Below are 19,574 nucleotides of genomic sequence, written 5' to 3'. Positions count from 1 at the left end.
TTGGGTCGTCTCTTAAAAATAGAAACTTTCTACTTTAGGACGCGAACTCCGCAATCTACTAATAATACTTCTGCTACCTTTTCTCTTTCTCTTACTTTACTAATTTTCCCTCATATTTTACCAATTGTATATTGAAACTCGTGTCGTTTGCACTTTCTATTTGGAAACTCTTTTCTCTCTAATGAGGTGGAAGTTGAAACTCATTTTTCACTAACAATACATTTATTACTTTTTCTCTTTACCTCTCTTTTACTTTACCCATTTCACATTAAAATCTGTGTTGAACCCAAAGTACAATTCTTTCAGAACGGAGGGAGTATTTTTCAACGATAAAGTTATAAACTTCAAGGGAATAAGGTAAATTTAAAAAGGTAAACAAATTAACTAGAAGTTACCTTTTATGTGAAAAAGAGGTAAAATATCTTTTTAAAATAAAAAAATATAAAATATTTATCAAATATCCTTTCCACGAATTTTTACGAAGCAAAAATGAGTATTTTAGTTATTTCTCTCTACCCTTTCATTTATTAAAACTGAAGGCGAATTTGAAGAAAACAAAGGCAAAATAAGAAAAAATCGGTTACAATATGCTAATCAGTTCTCTTCTTTAATTTCAAGCAGCTCTAAATATTTTAGATTCCAGATTTTGAAGCAAAATCTCAATATCACTTGGTACAAAATCTAAGTCGGAATTATTCAGATTTCAGAGACCTCACTTTCAAGCCTCCGCATAGTTTCTTCATTTGGTGTGTTTTTCTCTTCTTCTTTTTCCGATTAACATCATGTTTACAAAGATCAGTACATGTATTCCATCGATTTCGCCTAGTGTTTCTTCATCGGATCTGATTATTGTTCAATTAGTCTGTAGAAACACGTTATAACCGATTCTCTGCGAAAATTAAATGCTTCCGCGTGGTCATTTTGATTTACATTGCAGATAAAGCTTCACTTAAATTTCGGATCTTAATTTTTACATGTTTTGTTAACATTAATCTTGAATAGTTTTGATGATGATCGCTATTATTTTCTTCCTACAGTTGTATAAATCTTGAATAGGCTTATCTTTTATTTGGAATTTTGATCTGATTCTCGTTCAATTAGGTTATTGAAACACGTTCTTAGCTCATTTTAGTGCCCTGCGTGGCCATTGAAGTGCAATTTCGATTCACATTTCTGTTTTTGTTCACTTAAATTTTTGACATTCTATGCCTACATTTGAGAGGATAAAATCTTGAACGGTTTTGATGTTGACTTTATTATTTTGTTCTTGAACACTATTGTTTCCTAATAACTTTTTGGATAGTTATACCTTATTTTGTTCTTGTACAAGTTCGGTTTGGATAGTTATACCTTTTTTTTTGCAGTAGCGGACTTAATCCACTAATGGAGGATGACAAGAAGAGGAGGAAGAAGAACAAAAAGAAGAAGAATAAGCAAACGAACGAACCAACTGAAACCGACAAACTTGATGATAAGGAATCAACTTCTGATAGCCAGAGTCATGTGCTGGAGATAGGAGAGAAGTCTGATGTTAAATTATCAGAGATTGCAGATGCGCCAAATGATGATATAGGGCACATAACTGTGGATGGGGATGGAATTCTTCCCAACGCCACTGAAATAGTAAGTTTGTTTTGATCTTCACGTGTGATGTCATGGGTATACATTATTTCGAGTTGCTGGAAATGTGATTTTATTAAGTCTTTCGTCTATCTTCCCTCAAACCAACTTTGTTTACAGATAAACCTGACTGAAGTGGAGAAACAGAATCGGCTGGATAGAGAGGTAAGGACATGATTTTGCTGTCTATTGCTGTGCGTCACATTAGTATGTTATTTCACTTTTTCAACATTTTTGAGGAAGAACTGCTATCATACAGGCCACTCTTGAAGAAAAAGTTAACAAACTTCAGTCTGAAAAGGACGCTCAAGTACAGAAAGAGGTGGTCTGAACTTAGACTTTTGGATGTTTAAGTATTTTTTATGTTGTATCTCATGTAAAAATGTCCAGTTGATAAAGGAACAAGATGGATATTCAGAAAAAGTAGTATTTGCGTTTGGGTTACTTGTGAATGCATTTGTTTAGAGTTTTTGATAGCTCTTTCAGTGGTATCCAATCCCTTATTCTTTTTCTTGAGGTAATGACTATTTTTCTTTGTCAGGCTAGTCAAAGTGAAAAAATCAAGCAGTTAGATGATGAAAAGGACATATTAGTGCAGAATGAGGTAGTGGAATTTTCACATAAATTAGCTTTCTTAATTATTTTTACTTGGACACATTCAGTTTCAAACCTTTTTATTTAGACAAGAAACTTAATAGGGTAGTAGTATGTGATCATGCTCTCTTACAGGCTAGGTTAAAGGAGAGACTAGCAGAGTTGGAAAAGGAAAGCAATGCATTGATCCAGAAAGAGGTAATTTCATATCATAAAACCTAGGGATTTTGGTAAATTCGTTGAATTTCTTCCACTCTCTCTGTTTTCATGTGTGATTTTTATAATTCTATAATAGCCTTGATATAAATTCATGCTTGTTACAGGGTATCTGTGAACAGAAAATTCAACAACTACAAAAGGAAATGAATTCTCAACTGCAGAAAGAGGTAATAATTCTACCTTGTTAGATTTTTCTAAGAGTGAATGTTTGTGGTAACCAAAAGCCTCAAGTACATGGTCTATTTTTGTTATTAAATTTTTTTCACTTTTCCATGGAGTTACAGAGTTAGACTCACATTTTCATCTGGTTTATTTTGGGGTTTCTGCAAGGAGTTTGATACATCTTGATGATTTTCCGTAATTTTTAGGCTAGTCTGGAGAAGGAAATTCTAGAACTAAAGAGTGAAAAGGATTCCTGGGCCCAGACAGAGGTGAGGTGATCCTCATTAAAATCTCGTACTATGCTGATTTCTTAAAGATTGGGACTGTGCATAGTGAATTATAGTACATCAAAGTCAGTTACCTTTAGTAGCAATTTTATTGTTCAATATTTTGCTTTCTAATTGCCACAATCACTTCTTCATAAATAAATTTCACTTCTTAAATTCTATATGCCGATTTAAAACTGCTTCCATGCAGGCTGGTTTTGGGCCAAAGTTGAATCAGCTGGAGAACGAGGCTTCATTATTAAATATAAAAATGGTAACTTAGTCTTGGCTGACATAGAAATTAATTATAGTTTTCCACACCACACTTGAGATATTTGCTCTTTGTCTGAAATCAGAAGTAGAGTTGTTTCAGTATACCAACTTACAGCTTCACCACAACAGGTGAGCCTAGAAGAAACAGTAAAAGAGATGGAAAGAGAGAGAGATTCCTGGATGCTGAAAGAGGTTCACACTGTTTTTATCTTGACTGTTGTACTTGCAATGTGTTTTAGCTGTTGTGTTCTGAATATTACTTTGCAAAGAAATGCTCCTCGACACCTGTAAATATAAGTAAGGATGGAACTAGCCTAACCAGATAGTTTTAAATTAGTTTGGTAGCCGTGAAGCTGAAAGGTTCTGACTGTGGTTGTTTTAGTGATACATCAATCAGTCTTCACATTTGCTGTACACAAACCTGATCTCTCTAAAAAGCACTAGACATGAGATGACAATATTTTGTAGCTCTTTATACTCATGAATACCTAATATTGCATTTATCAACTTTTTCTTGTGTATATATAATTTATAAAAAAAATGTCAGGAACTTTACAAATTATTTACTTAAACCCCCAAACTATCGCGTTTGTATCAAAAATGTCTGGCGTCCATTATTCAACCCCTAAAATATAAGTTTGACTCATAAATTCTAGATGGCAAGTGGTTGCTTCATTGACTTTACCTTTGTATTGTTCTTCCTTCCATCCATGGCGATAAGTTTAAAAGACATTAATTTTCAATGTGGTTATTGCACTGTGACAGAACTCAGCACAGGAATCTATTTCCAGCCTGACTGCTGATAACACCAAATTAAGAGCTCAGGTACCAACTGGAGTGTGTTTTCTCATATTTTTTTCTGCTGTTCTACTGCTTTTATTAATAGGTTTCAGAATCAGTAGGCATTTATTGAGTTTCTTTCAGATATGACTTACCTAAGGTCACAGTGTAGTTTGGAAGAGAAAAGACGACTTCTTTCTGGAACACTCTAATGCATGTAGTGATCTGTGTGAAAAGACTAACATTTTCATGTTTAGTATACCTCATACTCCCTCTGTCCCATTAGAAATGGAACGTTTTCCTTTTTGGTCTGTCCCATTAAAAATGAAACGTTTCTAAAAATGGAAACAATACTCTCTCTACTTTTTCTTCTCTCTTACTTTACTCTCTCTTCATTAACTCACAAAACAACACTACATAAAATCCTGTGCCGAAAAGCAAATGTTGCATATTTAATGGGACGGAGGGAGTATTTGATAAACTTATTTTGTGGAATTCCTGCTAAAGAGTATAATGTTGCTGCTTAACAAACATGGCACTAATGACTCATAAAGTCCGATTTATTCTGATAATAGAAATTAAAATCAGAGTATGGCAGGTGGAGGAGCTGGAGATATCCAGGGACACTCTCTTTAGAGAAACACAACAGTTGAAAGAAGTCGTTTCAAGTCTACAGTTACAGATTAACAACCTTAAGATGGACAAACAGGTAGCAACTAGCAAGATGTCTTCTCTAATCTTGCTACTCATTATCTGTTTCCTACCTTAGTATCTCAATTTTCAAGAAGGAAGTCATTTTCTCACTTCGGTTCTGTAAATGCTGTTTTTATCGGTGAACTTTATTTTCTGATTCAGACTCTAGAAAATGGTCATGCAAACTACGAGGCAGAAGCTGCTAGCGCACTGGTTGAGAAATTGGTTGCTGAAAATGCAGAGCTTGTTGAAAAGGTAAGTTACCTATCTATCTAAAATTATGGTTTTGGTTTCTGCTGTGATAGGATAATTTACGTCTGTGGCTGTTGTTCAGGTTAGTGAATTGCACGCTGAGCTTGAACAGAGACGTGTAAGAACCGAACAATATCCCAATGTTGGCTCAGTTCCTGGTGCTGCAAGTGCTCAATCTGCTGAAGTATCTGGTGCTAGTGAGACGATCACTGTGTCAGACGGCATCCAGTCTTTGGAAGATGTCATGGTCAAAGATGAGAGGGATGACGAGCTTGTGAACGTGAAGCCTGGTGTTGCAAATTCTTCAGAAATAATGGAGGAAGACGAAATCGTGCAAATTCCATTGGATGAGAATGAGGTAGTGAAGGAAAGTAACATGGATGTGGCTCAAGATGATGACAATGTGGATGTCTCGCTCACGGATTCACCGTTGGTTGGCGCTCCGTTCCGTTTGATATCATTTGTAGCTAGGTATGTTAGTGGAGCTGATTTAGTGAATGCCAACACTGGCTCATCAGAATTGGCAGACTGAAGCAGAGATTTTTGGAATAGATACAGCCATGGCAAGCTTTCTAGAAAGAGCTAGTCATATTTTATACAGTTTTCTGTTATGTAGATTGATTAAGTTACCGTTACTGACTTGTTACATACGAATATTTAATATAGAAATTTCGAATTGAGAAAGGGTGGTTAAAGTGAAGATAGCAAGGAAAATGAATCCCTGGAATATGATTCCTAACAACTTTACTTTTCCGTGTTTGGACAAATATCAATATTTCAAATTTCATATTTAATAATAATAATAATAATAATAATAATTTAATAGTATTATATTAAGATCCTCTTAATAGATTATTAATTAAAAATGAATAATAATAATATATAGTTTTACTTATTATTATAAATGATAATTTAAATAACTTAATTAAGATTTTTCTTAATTTATTAGTTTATATTACTATAATAACAAATAAAATATAATTATAATTATTTATTGATATTATAATTGAATAAAATTTATAATTTCAAAAATTCATTAAGGCTTTGTTGATTAATTATTATTTATAAAATATTAATAATATTTTAGTATTAATAAATATTACTCCGTTATTTATTATATGATACATAATATAAAAATTATACTATAAGTATTTAATAAGATAATATTTATGATAACAATTATAAATATTATAATAACTATATTATTATTATTATTATGTAATTATAGTTAATTAAGTAGAGTATGATTCATAATTTTAAATTATTTTTTTTAAAATATTTATTTAATCATAATAATAATAATAGTTGTAAAAGATGATATTTCTCTCGATTAAATACTTAAATATGTAGGAATCTTGAAACTGAGAAAAAGAATACCTAAAAAAAGCTAGGATTCAGAATCCTGGAAAGTTGCACTATTCTCCTTGATTTTAGGATTCTGATTACTTTTCCAATTTTGCTAAAACTCAAAACAAACGCAAGAATTTAAAAATTAAGGAGACTCCTTGATTTTAGGATTCTGATTACTTTCCCAATTTTGCTAAAACTCAAAACAAACGCAAGAATTTAAAAATTAAGGAATCAGATTACTTTCTTAGGCAAAATCCTGGCAACCAAACATGACCTAAGTGGTTGCTTAATCATGCTTTTAACCTGACTGCCAATCATTTATCTTTATCCACATGCTTATTTTTAATTAACACCGCCACATTTGGAGATTATTGATTCAACATTTTCTCAATCATATGTTGAAATTGGAATTATACTTTTTTATCCTTCCAAAAAATAATGCAGACTAATTTATTCTTTTGTTTTTTTCCTTTTTGACTTTTGAAAAAAAAAATGGGGTGAGTTAATTAAGTATAATGAAGAAAATAAGAAAATGATAAATAGAAATTGTTTGGCAAGAGAAGTAAAAAAGCAATTGTATCTTTTATTATTCACGTCAATTAAACTAAACCAATTCCTTCAACTCATCAATTAAATAGATAACAGAGACAAGTATTCTGGATACAGTATCCATAGTAATACAATTAAGTACTAAGGCCATAGATACAAATCCCAGCTGAAGAAAACAAAGTGCAATTACTTGTAAAACTCAAAATCAGTATCTGGCTTCTTAACATTGCTTCTGTATCCTTTCTCAAAATCCTTGGGAAGTATCACGTACCGGTTTTTCCTCACCGCGTGCAGACCTGCCTCCTGACATATAGCTGCAATCTGCACATTTACAACCAAGAAAATTGAACTTAGCATGCTCTCTTTCTCATTATACATAAAACATAACTAAGCCTAAACGTTATTTTTCACCATATCACAAATACATCGATAGTCAGGAAGTTGTAGAAACTGCACGAGGATATGGAATCCAAGAAACAAACCTCAGCAGCACTTATTTTATCAGGTCGAGAGACATAGTCTTCCAAGTCAACTTCATCACTTAAGTTCATCTTACCAGTACAAACCTGCCAAATAAATGGAGTGATATAATATACATCCCAGTAAAATCATTACAAAACATTCAGGAACATGATGTTCATTCCATTTAAAGCATTTAGTGAATGCTGATATAATATTCTCAAATACTAACCTGAAAAACAAGTCTCTTCTGGCGCCTATCAGGCAGAGGAAATTCAATTTTACGATCAAGTCTACCAGGACGGAGAAGTGCAGGGTCCAAAGTGTCTGCACGATTAGTGGCCATGATGACCTTTACATTCACAGTTTGATCGAAGCCATCCATCTACCAGAGCATAGATCAATGCACATAGATTAAGGAAACTGAGGTATTAAAACACTACCACCACTAATACAACTAACAACAATAACAATTATTAAAGGTGCACGCGCCCTTGAGCTATATTGATATAGGCACTATGCACAAGGCACGCGATGTGTGTTTAACAACAGTGGTGATAGAAGTATAATAGTACAACTCATTATGTTCGTGTATATACAGAACATCAAATCAACAGTGCTATCATGAAAGACTTGCTCTAAGTTAGATACCTGATTTAGAAGTTCCATAAGAATCCTCTGAACCTCTCTATCAGCTCCAGTTTGGGCATCAAAACGAGCCGTTGCAATGGCATCTACCTCATCTATAAAGATGATTGCAGGTGCATTCTCCTTCGCCAGACGAAATACATCACGGACCATTCTAGGCCCCTAATTTCCAACAGCAACGTTACCATATTAGTTAATAATTAGATCCATACATCAATTGGTGAAATGGAAAGCAAAAGATAAAGACTTCAATATCACACTGAACCCAAGCTATAATAAAGGGCTAAAATTCTTAAAAGTACCTCTCCAAGATATTTCTGAACAAACTCCGAACCCACCACTCTAATGAAAGCTGCAGTTGTGTGGTTTGCTACAGCCTTTGCAAGCATGGTCTTCCCTGTACCAGGAGGGCCATAAAGTAACACACCACGAGGAGGATCAATACCAATCTGCTTGTACAGTTCATGGTGAGTGAGAGGTAACTCAACCGCTTCACGAATCTCTTGCTTTTGAATATCACATCCACCAATATCCTGATTACAAATAAACAGGAAGATGTCATTTGAGACCATTGCTGAAGCTTAGAAGCTAGAATAAACAGAGGCAAGCATTAATCATAAAAAAGTGTTACAGCCATTAGCTATTAGATCTTACAATTCTCTAGCCTAAATATTAGACTTCATAAACAGAAGGATGTCACGAGTTTGTCAGTTGTAAACTGTACAGTGAAAAGTGTTTCAAAACTAAGAATCTGATCAAGTCTAAATTGAATTATCAGAAGGGCTCAATGATAGTGTTTTCCCATTTGTTGTAAAGGGGTTTTCCTGACCTAATTGATACAATACTCATAATAATACCAATTCCACCAGGATAGCCCTAATTCACCAAGTAGAAGGAAACCAAATCAACCCCTCAATTAAAACTCAACACAAAAACCAACATAACAACAGAAGATACTGACAGTGTATGTGACATCAGGCTTCTCAGATTGGCTGAGAAGCGAGATGCTGGAGTCAGCTTCCGGGGGCAGGACATCGACCAAGGCGTTGGAATGGCGGTGCAGCGCGACGGAGGCAGAGGGTTTGAGCAGTTCGCGGTTGATAGTGCTCAGGATCCGGACGTCGTAATTCGAGCCGGTGGTGGAGCCGACGATGCCGTTGTTCTGATCAACCATCTCCATGAATTGGCCGATAACCAAGGGCACGGATTGAATCCGCTTCACTTCCTCCTGCGCCCTAAGAAGCTCCCGCTTTAGGTTCTTCAATTCGTCCTTGACGTACTCCTCCTGAATATCGGTGAATTCGATCTGCCGCTGCAGGGATTTAAGCCGTCCGTACAAATCTTCGTCGGCGGCGGCGGGAACATCCGATTTGACGGCCGGATAAGACGGCGGAGGTTCGGAGATCGCCACAAGCTTAGGATCGAGCACCATTGCCGAGGCTGCCATTGTTGCTCACAGATATTGCTTCTGCTCTCCGATTAGGGTTACGTTTTGAAATTCGATTTGGTACTTCTCTTTTAGAGATGATGACTTGATGAAGACGAAATCAATGGGAGGAGAAGGTATTTATAGGATTTGTGCCCTATAAATGGGCATCTGCTGCTTCTATATTTATTTCTTAAAAATATGGTAAGTATATCTATTTTAATTCATTCCTTAAATTATTCAATTTTAATTAAGGAAATTTCTGAAAAAAACTATTAATTTATAATTAATATTATTAGAATTAACAATTTATTAATACTTTATAAATAAACAGTATTAATACTGTGAACTACTACCACGACTTCGCCTTTTTTTCGTTCTCTTTTAGGGTTAGAGCATCAGCAATGGCGTCCGTCCCGGCGGAATTCCAACTGGCGTATCAGAATTCCGCGGCGGACGTCCGTCATTGTGCATGGTTTGCATGGATACGGAATTCCGCCGAGGACACCGCAGTTCCGCGGCGTTATGCGGAATTCCGTCGCGACGGGCGTGCGGACGTCCGCCATTGCATTGACTCCCACGGACGTCCGAGCGGAATTCCCGTTTATTGCATTAAATTTTTTTTTAATTTCTATATATACGGCTTGTTGAACTACATTCTTTTATATATCCGTATACTGCTTAATCACATGGAATTTTTTTTCCCAATTTGTGTCGAAATTTTAATTCCGGAAATTGTTTAATTTGTGAATTTGTGGTTTTTTTTTATTGTGGAAGTCCTTGGGGATGTCCGCCACTGTGCAGTGGGAAGTCCTTATGACGTGGCAGTGCAGTGGAAAGTCCGTATGACGTGGCAGCAGGTGTTTTTGGGAATTCCGCGGGGAGTTCCGCCGGGAATTCCGCGCCACTGCTGATGCTCTTAGACTTTGCCCCTTTTTGTTATAAACTTATAATCAAAGAATGAAATTGTAACAAATCAAAATAAAAAGAATGAAATATTATGTGATCAATGCAATTGAACTTAAATCAGAGCTGCATCACTCCAATGTTGATAATAATTTGAAAGCGCCTCTCTTGAAAACCAGGATATGCAGCAATCGGATTTCCCATTAAATAAACAAAAGATAAATTAGCCTCGAGACAATTCTAACAGTAATAAAACAAATCAACAAATTACAAATATATCAGTACATTACCAAAAATAAATAAAATACACTGACAAATACACCAGGTGCTACTTATTCAAGATTTTAAATAGTATCTCGTCCCAATAAAATTGGATTATATTTTTTTGGACAAAGAGATTAAAAAATTATGTTGTATAAGTTAAATGGTAATAAAATAAAATAGAGGAGAGGAAAAAAAAAAGTAGAAGAGATAAGAGAGAATAAACTAAGTGATATAATAAAGTAAGAGTGAGTAAACGTTTTGTTTTTAATCAAAAAAAAATATAACAAAATTCTATACAAAGACATTTTAAGAGCATCCGCAATGCGTCTAGTTGCGGTCTCTATCTCGTCTCGGAGAGACGAGACGGCAGCGAGATGGCGTTGCATGGATGCGTTTCGGTCTCGTCTCGGCGGGTGTCTCATCCCGGAGGGACGGCTGGCGCGCGCTGGCGCGTGTCGTATTTTTCCTTTGGCTATTTATGATTATGTAGGTTTCACAACTAATACACATGTTTAGGCTATCTCTAACTATTTATATCAAACTTAAACTCATTTTTTTAGTATATGCCACACAGAAAAATAGTTTTACTCTAATCATTTACACCATTTTTGAGTTTGTGTCTCACAAAATTTTTGCTGTAACACCATACTTGATGTAGGTCCTTAGAAAACCCAAAAATGAGTTTGAATTTGATAGTATACTAGTACTATGATTAGAGAAGTTTTCTACACCAAAACTCATTTTTGGTGTATAATTGGAGATAGTCTTATCTTAGTCAAGTTAGTTTGGAGGTGGTATCGGGTTTGAACCTAACCAACCACAAACCATGTTTTTAATTTTATTTTGTTTGGTTTTAGTTTTATTTTTCCTATTTTTCGCTTTCTTTCATATTTTTGCTTTTTAAAATATTAATATATGAATTAAATATATTAAAATATATATTAAACTAAGGTATAAATTTTATGTTTATAGAAAATTAATTTGATTGGATTTCATAGTAAATAAATTGAAATAAAAATATGGAATCCATAAATATTTAAGAATTAATGGTTAGTTGTAAAGTGTTGCTTCTGAAATAATGAATGTAAATAATGAATATGGTAGTAAAAAGCAATATGAGTGAATGAATGGTTTAAGAAATATGGTTGTGGATGCTCTTTAGTGGAATGTGGAGTTGGCCACAGACCACAGTTAGGTACTCCCTCCGTTCCTTGTTAATAGAGGCATTTCTTTTCGGCACGGAGTTTAAGAATAGTGTGTTAAATGGATGGTGAAAAAAGTAAGAGAGAGTAAAGTAAGAGAGATGAAGAGAGAATAAAGTAAAAAGAAGAATTACTTTTTGCTAAAAATAGAAATGACTCAATTAACTTGGAACTTCCCAAAATAGAAAAATGACTCTATTAACATGGAACGGAGGGAGTATGTCATTCCGACCATCAATCCTCACTAATCAGAATAAATAACCCTTAATCCATAAACCCGATCGAACAATTAGTCGGCTTCCGTCAAAGGCGGGTTCGGTACACCGTACACCTGTGGTAAAAAAAAACTACCCCTTAATTTGGTCCTTTAAATCAGGGAACAAAAGGAAATGCTGCAAATACACATAAATATCCTAGCTCTAGTCAAGAATCATCCATCTGCCCTACAACCGTTTGCATCTTCCTACTTGAATATGTACACCACAACACATTGGGGGTGCAATATAGCCTCAAAAATTGCCCATTGCAAAAAAGAAAAACAACTTGTTCAACGTCCTCAGCCAGTCAGCCCTCGAACAAAAATCTCAGGTCTTCCATCGAGAGGCGAGCACCGTGGCAGCCACTTTGATCTTCCCCGAACGCCGATGCCACCATTTTTCTCTTGTCATCCTGAAAACACATCCACAATACTTATAACCCCAGCCCGAAATTCACAAACACCGACAGGGCATGAGGAAGTACCTGAAGACTCAGGATGCGGTCCTCAACTGTGTCCTTGACAGTTAACCGTGATACAGTAACTGTACGAGTCTGCCCTATTCTGTGGGCTCTATCAACAGCCTGATCCTCTGTTGTCGGATTCCACCAAAGATCCAAGAGGATTACACGGCACGCAGCAACCATGTTGAGCCCTAGATTCCCAGCTTTTAAAGACATTAACATGACATCCACCTGCAGAGTTGGAAAACAACTTATAATTTAAAGAATACTCCATCCGTCTCCTAAAAATAGAAACTTTTGAAATGACACGAATTTAAATGAAAAATTGGTAAAGTACGAAAGAGATAGAAAGAACAGTGTGTTAGTGGAAAATGGAAAATGAGTCTCACCTCAATTAGAGAGAGAGAGAGAGAGAGAGAGAGAGAGAGAAGTTTTTTAAATGGAAAGTTTCTATTTTTAGGGGACTGGCCAAAAAGGAATAAGTTTCTATTTTTAGGGGACGGATGAAGTATAACAAAGCAACTACTACATGAAACAAAACTGGAGGATTCTACAAAAAAATAAGCCAGATAGTCTTAACCAGAAATGGAATGGGGATTCCCACCTCAGGGTCAGTGTTGAAATCTTTTACGGCCTTGTCTCGAGCAGCTATTGACATAGTACCATCAAGCCTCCGATAGCTAATATGGTTATTCTTCAGTGACATCTCGACTAAGTCTAGCATGCTAGTCCATTGTGAAAAAACGATAGCCTTTTCAGGTGCTACACTTGCTGCCTCAAACTCGTGATCAGACGCAGAAACATCCTCGTCAAATACGAAAAAATCCTGTGACTCTGAACTCTGGCCTTTTGATATGCATGACTTGAGAATTTCAAGAGCGGACTTGATCTTTGATGATACGTAGTTTCTCTGTAGAACTGCAGATTCATCACGCAGTTCGCACTGAACGGGGGTGTCACCGTCCACATCAACACATAGGCTTCTCCTCAAAGTGGATCTTGAAAATATAACATCGGCACCGAGTTGTTCTTTACATTGATGGGCAGGACATGTATTGTCTTCACCAGTTAAATGATCTGAAACACATTGATAACAGAAAACGTGCCCACACATCGTGACCACTGCATTTTCAGGAGGATCCTGTAGCACATAAAATGTATACATCAAATCCTTATAACTGACAGCACCATGAAAAAAAGATATTAACCAAACAACATAATTTTCCAGTCCCTTCCCTTATATGGATAAAATTTATCCACAAGTCAACATTAATTCTTGCTTTTTTCTGTTAATTAAACCAAAAACCTGAAGAATTTGGGATGAATAAGAGAAGAAGAGGATCTCAAATGAAGATAACTCTCAGGTACTACTTTCTTGTTCTTCTGGATAATCAAGTCAATATTTTTGAGAAACGAAACACATAATTGAGATACTACTTCAGGCAATCCATTGCTACAATTAATTTTGGCAGGTTATGTTAGCAAGGAGCAATACTTGAAGGCTCTCATGCTTAACCAAACCTCGACCCCTTTGAAAAACTGATAGTTACCAAGAGATCAAATTAAGCAGCAATCGAAAAGAAGTATAGAAAAGAGGGTACTCTGCACACAAGACATATGGCCAGTGAAGCTTCCAATGGTTTCAATAAATTAACTAGTAGTTCTCTGGGAAGAATCTTAGCCATCTCAGAGGAATCCTTTCCAACAGGATCGGAGCTGAGCCCTTTGGCAAGTAATGGGTGATCACAAGCTTGGCGCAGGCGCAAAAGCATCAATAGGATATTTGCATAATTTTGACTGACAGTACCAGCAGCAGCATAAGCCTGCAAATAGCAAAACCACAGCTTTTGTAACACATATTGCAATCTCAATAATGAATGTGCTTGGCATGTTTTTCCACATTTCAAGTTATGAGGACATAATTCCCTTTCACAATTATGGGGCATTTCTCTACAAATCCAGGGCAAGAACCAGATCCAGAATCAGTAAAACTGAAATTTTCTTGAATTAGTAATATTCAGTACTTAAAAAGTATGCTAGTGGAATGTTGCATGAAGTTTTTCCTATTTTGATTCAGCCTTCTCCTTGCTTATATTGGTGGCTGTTCAGACTTCAGTTCATAAGGTAGACGCTCAATAGTTCTAACCTAGCACAAGGAAATAAAACCCTCCAGATAGCAATGGTTACAACGTCAAATCATTAATGCAAACAATAACCAGACATCAAACTAAGTAGCCTTTAAACCAGAGTAGCTTAAAAAGATAGTATCCTCAGCAACAGCAACTGCATGCAGGTTTTCATTATACAGGACTGGTAGACCAAGTCTTGGAAACTATATAAAATATAGCGGTAAGAGAAAACTAGACAAGAAACTAAGACATTAAATGACGAAATACCACTCCTAAAGAGGAAATACTGAATAAAGTAGCACATTTTGACTACTATCTTCAGGACTGAGCCAGTATCACCGCCAGTTGCAACATTCATTCGCACCTACTACCTAGGCAAAATAAGATGGTACGGGGATATATGGATTGGGGAGACTGAATAAGGTGACAGACCTTGAATTGCTTGCGTGAGTCAAACTCAAGTTTCTCATAAAAAGCCCGTTCTTCCAAGGAAAAATCCACCCTTGTTAAGTGTACCTTCTTGGGAGGTAGGTTGATAATAGGCTTACCATCAATTAAGTCACCTATCACAGCAAAAAAAAGATTATGATGACCCTTGAAACATGAATCAAAATAAAATATTGCTGAAGTAAGCAAGTCAATCTGGAAATACAAAATATGAAGTTTTAGGAAACTATAGAATTTCATCAGTTACATAACACAAAAAAGGGAACTGAACGAATGGCTGAATAGTGCATAAAATCACCTTTTGTTCGGCGCAACATGATATTCCTTAAGACAAATTGAAGCTTCTTGTAGCCTTTAACAGAGTCTCTTAAAATAAGACCCTTGATAGAAGAACCAAAGGTTTTGTAATTATCATATGGTTCGTATTTCAAAAATCTGAAATAGCTGAACAATTCATCTATAGAATTCTGTATTGGAGTTCCAGATAAGCACCATCTTCGTTTTGCTTTAAGGCTACAACAGGCTCGAGCTATTTGAGTTCTGTGATTTTTTATGGTCTGAGATTCATCCAAAACAACCCTAGACCATATAACCTTTGCTAATGTGCCACAATTTCTATCCGGAGCATTCAAATCATCATTTTTTCCCTTCTTGAACTTCTTATTAACGGATGACTTTTTCTGCTTCTTCTCCATGGCAAATGCAGAAGATACTGCACCTCCATCCTTTAATTCATCATCATCCCCTTCAACCAAAGGTTGTTTTGGAACTTCATTTGATACAATAGCATATGTTGTTAAAACAGCATCATATCTTGCCAACGTAACAGGATTCTTGGTCCTATTGCCTCCATGATATACTAGAACACGAAGTTTAGCCCTTTTTGGGACTTTCTCATCCAGCTCCCGAGCCCATTGTCGAACCACGCTGGCTGGACAAACAATCAATGTCCCTGCTCTTGGCCTACTTTTGGGGGTTGAATTACTCGCTTGTGGAAGCATTGCTAAACTATCAGATACTTTAATCTGGTTTGCATCATCAAGAGCAACAGAACCACTAACTCCATAATCATCATCCAAGTTAAAGGCTTCAGTTTTGGTAGAAGACGACTCCTTTGCTTTAGATTTTGCCTCCAGCGTCTTTTGCTTTTGTATGAGGGCAATCGTTGAAATAGTCTTGCCCAGGCCCTGGGGGTGTGAAAAAATATAATGTATATTGAAGGAAAAAAGATCCAAAATGAGGAATTTTATTGAATTAGATGTGGGAAAATAAACTAACATGCCCACCTGATCATCAGCTAAGATTCCCCCTATGCACAAACCAGATGATTCTTGACGAAGCATCCATGCCAAAGCAATTCTCTGAAAAGAGAAAATGCCAAAGCTTTAAACCATAAATACCCAAACGCAAGTAGAAAAGTACCATGAATAAGCAGACAGGACCTGGTGCCTAAGAAGAGAAACTGACAAGAGTCCATCAGGTAAATCAGCTTCTTTTTGTTGTTGATGAAGATCCTGCAATAAAAACATATAAAATCCAATGCACAAAAAAAAGAATAACTTTCCAGTTACATATAGTAAGGCAATCAAGAAAATGAGAGTAAAAGTTTCAAATGAAACAATGATCTGTTCAGTATACACATTGAGCTTTAGCTTGAATATTTATCAGAGTTGAACTTGAATTGGAAGATCCCCTGAAAACTAATATAGAAAGGATACACACTAAGTGTTGAAGAGTACTATTGCTTGGAAAAAAAGGTATTCACACTCTGCTGCTCAAGGTAAGCTAAGGAGCTTTGGTTATGGAAAGTTCAATACATTATTGATCCAGATAATTAAAGTTGTAAACCAAGTGATGCACTAGTATGTTATTCATGTAATTTGTCCATGACTACACTCGTATGCCCAAGCACAGCATGACTCCACTTCAGATTAGAATGAACATAAAAATGTTCCACTTTGGAGACAAACATCAGAAAAAATAACATGGAAGCTAGAATAAACAATTATCCAAGTAAGATGCTTTGACTTCTGAGAGTTCAAGTAAATTACAAAAGTAAGGAAATCCCTTCAGTAAAATTAAAATGCAAATTCATAATTGAGTACGGTCACAAATACAGAAAAAAACAATAAAATACACAGACAGTACCTGCACAGCAGCTTGAAAAACCAATCTCTCATCAGGTCCAACAGGCCTCTCTTCACCTACCCCGGTTAGATAGAAAGGATCATTCAAAGCAACCAATGTGGTGGTTGAAGAATGTTTTCCAGGCATCATAGCCGGAGGTAATATTCTACTTCCATTAGAAGGATTTGACCACATTGATTTCCCATGTGTTTCGCGAATTTCACTGGCACTTACATTTTCTATTAGATTGTGTGCGTTAGAGGTAGAAGACTGGAAACCAAGAAGGACTCTCATCAGAGGATGAGTATTATTGTCTATCCTTGAACTTGAAGTACCGGTAGTCTCTGCAATAGTTAGTCGCTTTTGTGGTCTTGATGGGATTTCATCAAGAGCCGTTCGCCTCTTAGAAGAAGAAGGTTCATTAAGAGAAGGACCATATTTACCTGCAATTGTGGAATACCTGACATATGCCACCCGTTGGATTGTAATAGGTGAATTAAGACGAATAGTTTAGGCGGTACCTCTCGAATTAGGATGAGGGGTGGTGTCCCTCACTGGAGATTCATACTGAACAATTTGACTCTTGGAAGAAGAAGGATCTTCACAAGAAAAAACAGTGTGAGCTGCTGCAATCGAAGGATACCTAAGGACCAATAGTTTAGGTTGTACCTGTGGAGTTAGGACGAGACGAGGATGCTTGAGATGGAGGGACCCTATCACTGATAGTAGTGGCAGTATCCCTAACTGGAGAGTCATCTCTATAATTATCTATTTCCCGGAAATCTGAATCTGAATCCGAATAATCACTATCCGAGGAAGCAATATCAATATGATCCGCTGAAGCCATCGAATGATTATTGGGCGTAATTGATATGGTCAACACCTCATCAGGATGCGCGTATTGAGATGCAAGTGTCAATCTTGCGAGAGAAACATCTTGGACTCGCAATGCACGATAAACGCCTCACCAACTAGTTGCTCTCCAGTTGAATCCTTGTACTACACTATCCAAAGGCTCAACAAGTTCATTCATCTACAGACGTTATACATATCGGAAGCCGGGTTCAACAAAGGAACGAACCTCAATATACTGAAAACCCCTTTGGGAGCGAAAAATTACACTAGTAGAATGTTTTTCAATCAATTAACACAACAACCTGTACTCTCGAATTACCAGGCAGTGTCTGGGGAAATGAAGATTGAATACAGAGGTAATCAAACTACACTGAATCTACATGCATGGAGATGGTGGGGAGCATAATTAATTGGGGGAAAGGGAGTAACTTGACGGCTACTCAGCAAGTCGGAGCCGGACTAGATTTTGATTCAGCGAATTTCGTCGTTCCTTTTAAAGTAAATTAGCAATAATTGGGCGTAAAATGAAAGCAACTATTCCTTGTGGATTCAGAGTTCGGAAAGTAAAAATTTTTAGGAGAAAACATACCTAGTTCGCGAATCTGCAGAGTGAAAGCGAGAGTCTTGGAAGCCCTAACCAACATCTACGCATCCTTTTTTAGAAATTGAGTTTAATTCCTCGTAATTATATTTCCGTTACAGAAGTCAGCCACCTTCAAACTCAGTATAGTAGGTTAGTATAACCATTTACCCCAAATTCAAACATATTTTTTAATACATGTACATTAAAAAATAGTTTTACTCATCATTTACATAAAATTTAAATTTTATATTATCTTTACCCCTTACCGCATCCGCAATGGCTGACTTCCGTGCAGAATTCCCACAGACGTCCCGGAATTCCGTTGCGGACGTCCGCCATTAGGCATGCTCGCCACGGATACGGAATTGGGCTGAGGGCGTCGCAGGTCCGCGACGTTAAGCAGAATTCCACGGGGACGTCCGTCATTGCGTCGACTCCAGCGGAATTCCGCTTTATTTCATTTTTTTTGTAATGTCTATATATATCGCTCGTTGAACTTCGTTTCATTTCGCACCACTTGTTTTAACAAGTTTCGCATCGCCGACATCATGTACGCATGTATTATCATGCACAACATGATCGTCGAAGATGAAGGTCCAGCACTGACCGATTGGGCCAATGATGATGTTGATGTTGCGGGTCCAAGCCACGGCGTGGCCACTAGCAATGTACGCATAGGGATTCCCCATGACGACGTTGATCGAGTCTGTGCATTTGCCAACATGCGCCAAAAACAAGCCCACGTTCGACTCCAGAACGATATTATTGAAGAAGTGTGGCAACGTAGGGGTCGTCGTTGATGTAGTTTTTAATTATTGAAATGTATTTTTTTTATTTGGTGAAATGTACTTTTCTTATTTTCATGGAAATTTTTCCTTATTTTCGTCGAAATTTTAATTACGTAAATTATTTACTTCCGGAAATTGTTTAATTTGTGAAGTTGTAATTTTTTTTAATGTGGGAATTCCGTAGGGGAATTCCGCCACTGTGCTGTGGGAAGTCCGTATGACGTGGCAGTGTAGTGGGAAGTCCTTATGACATGGCAGAAGG

At 36.5% G+C, this 19,574-nt stretch overlaps 3 protein-coding genes across 6 annotated transcripts; 1 reads left to right on the top strand and 2 right to left on the bottom strand.

Moving 5' to 3' along the window:
* The first annotated feature begins 534 nt into the window (after positions 1 to 534).
* LOC121792066 (uncharacterized protein MCAP_0864-like) lies at positions 535 to 5,559 on the top strand. Of its 2 annotated transcripts, none has more exons than XM_042189859.1 (14): positions 535 to 746; positions 1,365 to 1,623; positions 1,741 to 1,785; positions 1,880 to 1,942; positions 2,162 to 2,224; positions 2,350 to 2,412; positions 2,538 to 2,600; positions 2,802 to 2,864; positions 3,073 to 3,135; positions 3,264 to 3,326; positions 3,900 to 3,959; positions 4,513 to 4,623; positions 4,770 to 4,862; positions 4,942 to 5,559. In XM_042189859.1, exons 2-14 carry the CDS (start codon positions 1,384 to 1,386, stop codon positions 5,389 to 5,391), a joined length of 1,440 nt encoding a protein of 479 aa, XP_042045793.1. In that variant the 5' UTR covers positions 535 to 746; positions 1,365 to 1,383; the 3' UTR covers positions 5,392 to 5,559. The 2 variants fall into 2 exon arrangements, with proteins under 2 accessions (XP_042045793.1, XP_042045792.1); XM_042189858.1 differs by having other exon boundaries at positions 1,880 to 1,945.
* Positions 5,560 to 6,772: 1,213 nt separating this feature from the next.
* LOC121763414 (26S proteasome regulatory subunit 6B homolog) lies at positions 6,773 to 9,428 on the bottom strand. The gene is made up of 6 exons (XM_042159428.1): positions 8,827 to 9,428; positions 8,168 to 8,398; positions 7,869 to 8,027; positions 7,450 to 7,602; positions 7,241 to 7,324; positions 6,773 to 7,079 (listed from the first exon to the last, which is right to left on the bottom strand). The coding sequence occupies exons 1-6, from the start codon at positions 9,310 to 9,312 to the stop codon at positions 6,945 to 6,947; spliced, it is 1,248 nt and encodes a 415-aa protein (XP_042015362.1). The 5' UTR covers positions 9,313 to 9,428; the 3' UTR covers positions 6,773 to 6,944.
* Positions 9,429 to 11,908: 2,480 nt separating this feature from the next.
* Positions 11,909 to 18,666, bottom strand: LOC121792065 (helicase-like transcription factor CHR28). 3 transcript variants are annotated; one of them, XM_042189855.1, is made up of 12 exons: positions 18,531 to 18,666; positions 17,756 to 18,119; positions 17,608 to 17,685; positions 17,108 to 17,529; positions 16,402 to 16,473; positions 16,246 to 16,320; positions 15,258 to 16,146; positions 14,945 to 15,075; positions 13,985 to 14,206; positions 12,988 to 13,524; positions 12,405 to 12,614; positions 11,909 to 12,332 (listed from the first exon to the last, which is right to left on the bottom strand). In XM_042189855.1, the coding sequence occupies exons 2-12, from the start codon at positions 17,931 to 17,933 to the stop codon at positions 12,228 to 12,230; spliced, it is 2,919 nt and encodes a 972-aa protein (XP_042045789.1). In that variant the 5' UTR covers positions 17,934 to 18,119; positions 18,531 to 18,666; the 3' UTR covers positions 11,909 to 12,227. The 3 variants fall into 3 exon arrangements, with proteins under 3 accessions (XP_042045789.1, XP_042045791.1, XP_042045790.1); XM_042189857.1 differs by having other exon boundaries at positions 17,756 to 18,090; positions 18,531 to 18,650; XM_042189856.1 differs by having other exon boundaries at positions 17,756 to 18,085; positions 18,531 to 18,637.
* Positions 18,667 to 19,574: the final 908 nt, after the last annotated feature.

The sequence above is a fragment of the Salvia splendens genome, chromosome 2 (genome assembly GCF_004379255.2).
Source record: "Salvia splendens isolate huo1 chromosome 2, SspV2, whole genome shotgun sequence".
Classification (NCBI taxonomy): Eukaryota; Viridiplantae; Streptophyta; class Magnoliopsida; order Lamiales; family Lamiaceae; genus Salvia; species Salvia splendens.
This window is presented reverse-complemented; position numbering and strand designations above follow the sequence as displayed.

What these genes read in the sequence shown, in the direction of transcription:
- LOC121792066 (XM_042189858.1), top strand. Translation starts at nt 1,384, where the DNA reads ATGGAGGATGACAAGAAGAGGAGGAAGAAGAACAAAAAGAAGAAGAAT. An exon ending in ATGCATTGATCCAGAAAGAG is followed by an intron (nt 2,413 to 2,537) that starts GTAATTTCATAT and finishes TGCTTGTTACAG; the next exon opens with GGTATCTGTGAACAGAAAAT. An exon ending in ATTCTCAACTGCAGAAAGAG is followed by an intron (nt 2,601 to 2,801) that starts GTAATAATTCTA and finishes CGTAATTTTTAG; the next exon opens with GCTAGTCTGGAGAAGGAAAT.
- LOC121763414 (XM_042159428.1), bottom strand. Translation starts at nt 9,312, where the DNA reads ATGGCAGCCTCGGCAATGGTGCTCGATCCTAAGCTTGTGGCGATCTCC. An exon ending in TTATGGAACTTCTAAATCAG is followed by an intron (nt 7,603 to 7,868) that starts GTATCTAACTTA and finishes ATGCTCTGGTAG; the next exon opens with ATGGATGGCTTCGATCAAAC. An exon ending in AGAAGAGACTTGTTTTTCAG is followed by an intron (nt 7,325 to 7,449) that starts GTTAGTATTTGA and finishes TTTATTTGGCAG; the next exon opens with GTTTGTACTGGTAAGATGAA.
- LOC121792065 (XM_042189855.1), bottom strand. Translation starts at nt 17,933, where the DNA reads ATGGCTTCAGCGGATCATATTGATATTGCTTCCTCGGATAGTGATTAT. An exon ending in GAATCTTAGCTGATGATCAG is followed by an intron (nt 16,147 to 16,245) that starts GTGGGCATGTTA and finishes TCACACCCCCAG; the next exon opens with GGCCTGGGCAAGACTATTTC. An exon ending in ATTTCAACACTGACCCTGAG is followed by an intron (nt 12,615 to 12,987) that starts GTGGGAATCCCC and finishes CCAACTCTGCAG; the next exon opens with GTGGATGTCATGTTAATGTC.